Source organism: Benincasa hispida, unplaced genomic scaffold, assembly GCF_027475165.1.
Source record: "Benincasa hispida cultivar pf3 unplaced genomic scaffold, pf3_genome.v1.1 HicScf551, whole genome shotgun sequence".
Classification (NCBI taxonomy): Eukaryota; Viridiplantae; Streptophyta; class Magnoliopsida; order Cucurbitales; family Cucurbitaceae; genus Benincasa; species Benincasa hispida.
Genome location: NW_028326659.1, coordinates 1 through 6,212, shown reverse-complemented (window position 1 = coordinate 6,212; position 6,212 = coordinate 1). Strand labels below are relative to the sequence as shown.

The 6,212-nt window shown below is 32.9% G+C and overlaps 1 protein-coding gene across 2 annotated transcripts; it reads right to left on the bottom strand.

The window, feature by feature from the left end:
• Positions 1-213: 213 nt before the first annotated feature.
• On the bottom strand, positions 214-3,770 carry LOC150030117 (NAC domain-containing protein 17-like). 2 transcript variants are annotated; one of them, XM_090310045.1, is made up of 5 exons: positions 3,258-3,770; positions 2,476-2,753; positions 2,105-2,392; positions 1,179-1,734; positions 214-776 (listed from the first exon to the last, which is right to left on the bottom strand). In XM_090310045.1, exons 1-5 carry the CDS (start codon positions 3,442-3,444, stop codon positions 400-402), a joined length of 1,686 nt encoding a protein of 561 aa, XP_090166171.1. In that variant the 5' UTR covers positions 3,445-3,770; the 3' UTR covers positions 214-399. The 2 variants fall into 2 exon arrangements, with proteins under 2 accessions (XP_090166171.1, XP_090166172.1); XM_090310046.1 differs by having other exon boundaries at positions 214-1,077; positions 3,258-3,735.
• Positions 3,771-6,212: the final 2,442 nt, after the last annotated feature.

The following is a 6,212-nucleotide window of genomic DNA, read 5'->3' as shown; positions in this document are numbered from 1 at the left end:
AAAGTTTAAGGTTTAAATTGATGTAATTATTAGTTTGAGGTTCAAATTGATACAAACCTCAAAGTTCAGGATTTAAATTGATACAACCATCAAAGTTTAAGATTTAAATCGATGCAATTCAAGATTTAAATTGATACAATCCCCGAAAGTTTGGGGTATAAATTGATATTTACCCAACTTCTTAAGAGAGAGAGTAAAATCAACGCAGATATATAGACTTGTAAATCGAAATCAAACTAGATTTTATAGAACTCTCATCTATAATCAGCGATAACTGGGATTGCTTTACATCCAATAATCAGCTTCCATGAAGTGGAAGATTCCATGAATATTGGAACTTTTAAGATATGCATATAACAAAGGTATAAAAGAAGATAGAAGAACTTTCATGAAATGGGTTCATGAAGTAATGCAATTACCCCATAATCTAACATTTCCTATCAACACCCATAGAATGGCACACAATACTCCAAGAATTGAAAATAAAAAGAATCCTTTATTCATACCCGTTCTCCTCCTTGCACCGGTCTCGGGATTACGAGCAGCGACATTGGTGTTAAGAGTGTTCAGGGTATTTAGTCTCAATCTGCTAAAGCTAGACATCCGCTCAAAAGCACGGTTGACATTCTCTGAAGCTGATGCGGGAGTGGTCGGTATTGACTCCACGAAGGCCCACAAATTGGAAGAGAACCAACTTGCAGAACCGCCTCCATCATTTGCATTTTGGTTCTCCCTTGTTCCTGCTGCTGCAGAACTTACAGATTCATATCCCACACCTAAACAAGATCAGAGTTTCAGAATTAGAAACTGCCTACTGCCTTACATTGATAAAATGGCACCTGGAATTGGCACCAAATGGCAGTTTTATGATGAGGTCAACAAATATAATTGGAGAATTGCTCCTCTTGAATCAGAGAATTCGATAATACACGAGAAGTACTCGTTCTATGTAGCTGTTGAAGCTGGCTCAATATTTCACAGAGGGGTTCTTGCCATGTGGAGTATAGTATGGCTTATCAAACAAACCCCATTCATCTGAACAAGAGCTCTGTGTAGATGAGCTAATCGAGCCAGCAACTTTGTGAAGATCAAACAGAAAGAAAGACCTCAGTAAAAATAGACTGTTCAATGTCTGATAAAAGAGGGCAGAGATATGAAGTTTAAACGGAATTATATACCTAAAGTTGACTGAGTAATAAACTGTCCATGCGACTCAGGGAAGCTAAAGGCATTTTCTGTCTCGTTGTTCTTCCAGAATCCATTGTTCATCTGATTTTGTTGATAGGGATCATATTGCAAATTGCCATTCAAATTGTTTGCAACATCAGTATCGACAGCATTCGAATATGGATCTAATACTGTTACGGGGACGATGGGTCCCAAGTCGCGAAGAAACATATTTGCATCATGGAACAGGTCAAACTCGCTCAATCCATCCAATTCTGAAGGTGGTACATCTCCCAAGGGGTTGACATTTGCCACAGGAGTTGGTTCAGGACCAATAAGATCATTGATCTCCAAAAAATCTTCTTCTTCCTCGCAATATTTAGAAGCTGACGATACCTCGCCTTCAAATGACTGCAACTGAGAGATATCGGACTGGGTAAAGTCAAAGCTTGCATGCAAATCACGTGGCTGGTCACTTAAGTGATATACTTTATCTGCTTCAGGAAGTATGTGATCCCGAGAGTAAGAATCGATCATAGTACTTGCAGTTTCTTCTTTATCATCAACCTGCACAGAGAATGGAGATAAATCATAAGCTAACCAATGAAAATGAGCAAATAAAGCACATAAGAAAGAATGACAGACCAAATATCCAATGAAATACAGCATGTATGTCAGGTTAATTAGAGTAGATGTTCCTTCCTGAACCACTAACCAGAATGCAACTTTTAAGGGTTCAAAACGTCATTGACAATGAAAATTATTACAACTTAGAAGTTTGGATATGCAGCTCATATTTACCAATGTTCCTACTGCTATATGGTCAATAAAATAAGAAATGATTTGATCTCAAATTGATGACCAATCAATTCACCAAAGGAAATTAACATGGGAATGGGAACAGAAATATCGGAATGCAACATTCAGGGCAGCCAACCTGCACAGTAGAGTCAAATTGATGATAACCACTGACTGATGGCAACTCTAGCAAAGGATCATTTACAATTTGTTTCATAAGCTCCTCGATATCATCTGATGAAAGCTGAATTTGACCATTCTCTTTTTCACGAACTACAGAATCAACCTCATCAATTACTTTCACATGTGGCTCCTGACAATCAGCATCATCAACCCAATCTTCTTCTCTAAATGGTGCTCCATATTGCTCACCATTTTTCGGCCCAGGTCCACTTTTCTTGTAAAGTTTGTAGAGCGCATAGTAATCCTGAAATATAAAGACTCCCAGCTTAATCAAACAAGATCATCCAAGAAATACCAAGTAAAAGAAGAGTTTAAACACACAGTTACCTTCACATTCTTACACCTCTTAAGCTCATCTTCATCCAAGGTATACTCGTGCATAACCCAGTCGGTACGCTCACCATTAGGCGCACGACCTTGATAGAACACCAAGGTTTTCTTCACTCCAACATTACGTGAATTGCACTGTATTATTCGATCTTTTCCCGTGGCCTTCCAGTAGCCATGCCTTGTAGCTCTACTCAATCTTGATGCATTTGGGTACCTACGTTCCCTAGGACTGAAAAAGAACCATTGTCTATCACCAGTTTTTAACTTAGATTGACCTGCATTTATTTTTTCATGATTAGAAACACCATAAATACTCATTGATATGCAAAAAAATAAGAGAATCATAGAGCAACTAACATTAGAGAGAGAGAGAGAGAGAGAGAGAGAGGGAAAGACCAACTCTCTAAAATTCTGGAAAATTGTATAATCAACGATCAATTATGCCTTCGGCTAGTAAATGATTTCCTTTCGGTAATAAGGATTGAGTGGATAAAAACGACTCACATAGAAAATGATGCCGAAAAAGGTAACAAGCAATAGCTTCAACTACGAATTCAAGAGGTTAAATGATAATATCGAACTATATGATACCATTAAAATTTGAAGATAAGCTTAAGCAACCGCAAATCGAATCACACGGGTAGGTACAGAAAGATCCCCAAATCCATTATAAACAATCAATCCACGACAAATTCAATCAAAATCAAACTAGGTCAAAGAAAAACCGGAAGAACATCATCAATCAATCAGATCAAGCATGGGAAGGAGAATTTCTTTACCAGGCAATTCCTCGGGTTCCCACTTGTAAACATCGATCTCGCGGATGATATCGAGCTTCAATTTGCGTTTACAGATCTTGAACTTCAGGTAATACAGAATCAGCTCCTCATCCGTCGGGTGAAACCGAAACCCTGGTGGCCAATCCCCCTCATCACACAATCCCATCGAAGACGACACGGTTGACATCAAAGAACACCTCAATCACAGACTGAAGAAATCAAAACACGGAATCCTCGGACAAAGTTGACAACGACGGTGAAGAAATTCGTTCCGTAACTCGAAGAATCTACACGAACCCAATTGAAATTGCGAAGGAACTGCAGTTTCCGATCACCGGCGACGGTCGAAAGACCGCCCTAGATAGAGAAAGAGAAGGAGAGAGATGGCGGAGTGATTGTTGTTTGGTCAAAACAAGTAATGGGGATGAAGCAGCGAGGGATACTGGTGGCGGACTTCTTATTATTACGGTAAAACGTCGAAATTTCGTGGAACCAGATATAGGGATAAATAATAATTTATTTTCATTATTTTAATTAGGTTTAAATCTTTTTTGGCATGTGTGTGTAATTGAAATGTATTCTCCAATTTTGTTTATTTTACTATCAAATATTTGTTTCCATTTTTGTCTTTCATATATATATATATATATATTATAATATGTAGAGGTGGAGAATCGACCTAAGATGGAAAGTAATTATATGCCGTTGAGTTATACTCATATTAGTTTCGTCTTCGTACTTTTGAAGCACGACTAGAACAGAATTCAAACCTTTGTCCAAATAACTAAACAATATAGGAAACATTTTGGGCAAGAGGTTGATTATTATAGTTGAGTTATAATAGTTTGTGTTTGGATGTAGATTATTTTAGTTTGAGTATAATAGTATGCATTTTGAGGTGTAGACTATTTGTTTGAGAAAGAAATAGTAAACATTGTAATAAAGAATAAAACAATGATGAATGTAGAATAGTAAAAAATGTAGCAAATAGTAAATACGATAGCAAATTGAGATTTTGAAATAGTGTTGACAGTAGCTGATTGGAAAATACGAAATAATATTTATTGTAGCGAGATGTGATTATTATAGTATTAGAATCGTTAGAATAGTCATTGCCTCAAATACACCCTAATGTCTAAACTAGTTAGAACTGTATTCACATTTGTTATTATACTGCCATGTACTCTTTTACTTGAGATTGAAAGTTCAAATCTTTACGTCCAACTATTTTATGCATTAATAATTTTTTTAAAAAAAATGAGTCATGCTAATATTGGAATCAAGAAAATCCAGTGTAATGTTATACTAAAGTTATATTTAAAAATAAAATAACAAACAATCGTTTATTTATTTAGAAGTATGATGATTAAACTAGATTAAATTAAACATTAATAAACCAAAATAGATGTTTTGAAGCATATGAAACAAACTAAAAAAAAAAAGGCAAATATCAAATTATACCCTGAAGTTGTATCAATTTAAACTCTAAGCTAATAAATAATAATTGTATCAATTAAATTATAAAATTTGAGAGTTGTATTAATTTAAACTATAAATTAATAATTTTATCAATTTAAACTCTGAACTTTCATTATTGTATTAATTTAAACCCTCTATTGTGTTTTATTTGTATACATTTATGAAAGTTCAAAGTGTCAGTTGATATATTTATAGAAGTTTAGATTTAAATTGATATATTTGTGAAAGTTCAAGGTTTCGGTTGATATATTTATGGAAGTTGTTTAAAATTGAGACATTTATGAAAGCAGGTAGTTTAAATTGATACAATTATTAGTTTAGAATTTAAAATGATACAACCCCCAAAGTTTAGGGGTATAAATTAATATTTGTCAAAAAAAATTCATCTTAATCATTAGTCAACCTCAACCATAGTAAAAATTTTTAAGAATAGGTTTAAAATGTTTAAAAATAATTTATTATTATTAATTTAAATGTTTACATAGCATTAAATTATAAGAATTTTAAAATTGTTTTTCTTTCTCCGGCCTCCATCTCCATTTCTCTTCTTCTTTAATTATTATTTTAAATCTAAAATAATTACAAAACAATTACTCATAAACTTTTTAATCTATTCTCAAAAGTTTTGAGACTAAAAAAAGAGGCATTTCAAAACTTTATAGACCAAATGCTTAAAAACTATAGTACTAAAAATGTAATTTTCCAAAAAGAATGAGATGGGCCACAGCAGATTTGATTTCTTTTTTCAATTTTAAAAAACAATTTAAATATTTTAATAAAAAATTATTTTAAACATCAAACTGTTAAAAATATTTTTAAATATAGCAAATGTTACAGTTTAGTAGTGATAAACACTGATAGACTACTATCATCCATCATTGTGATATATATTTATTAATGTCTATCACTGATAAATAATAACATTTTACTATATTTATAAATATTTTAATTCATTTTTCTTCATTTGAAAACAATCTTATCTTAATATTTTAGGTCTCCGTTTGATAATCATTTTGTTTTTTTGTTTTTAATTTTGAAAATTAAGTCTATAAACACTACTTCCACCTACAAATTTCTTTATTCATTGTCTACCTTCCACAAATGGTTTAAAAAACTAAACAAAATTTGAGAATTAAAAAAAAGTAGCTTTCAAAAAATTATTTTTATTTTTTAAATTATTCAATCATTATACTTAAGAAATATGGATGAAATATACATAATTTTCAAAAACAAAAATTTAAATCTAAATGATTACCATGAATGAGGTCTTAATATTAAATTATTATCATTATTCTTTTGGAGCGGCCAAGACCGGTAAACCTGAGTCAACTGCCCACCTTGGACTTATTTGGCATAGATCAATAGTATAGTTGTTAGTTGGCAGAATATTATTGGTTTAGTTACACTGATTGGGTTTCATGTGGTTCTTAATGCACACGATTATTTAGGCTCACTGTGAAACATAAGAACGTTCAA

What these genes read in the sequence shown, in the direction of transcription:
- LOC150030117 (XM_090310045.1), bottom strand. Translation starts at nt 3,444, where the DNA reads ATGTCAACCGTGTCGTCTTCGATGGGATTGTGTGATGAGGGGGATTGG. An exon ending in GGAACCCGAGGAATTGCCTG is followed by an intron (nt 2,754 to 3,257) that starts GTAAAGAAATTC and finishes AAATAAATGCAG; the next exon opens with GTCAATCTAAGTTAAAAACT. An exon ending in AATTTGACTCTACTGTGCAG is followed by an intron (nt 1,735 to 2,104) that starts GTTGGCTGCCCT and finishes TTCTCTGTGCAG; the next exon opens with GTTGATGATAAAGAAGAAAC.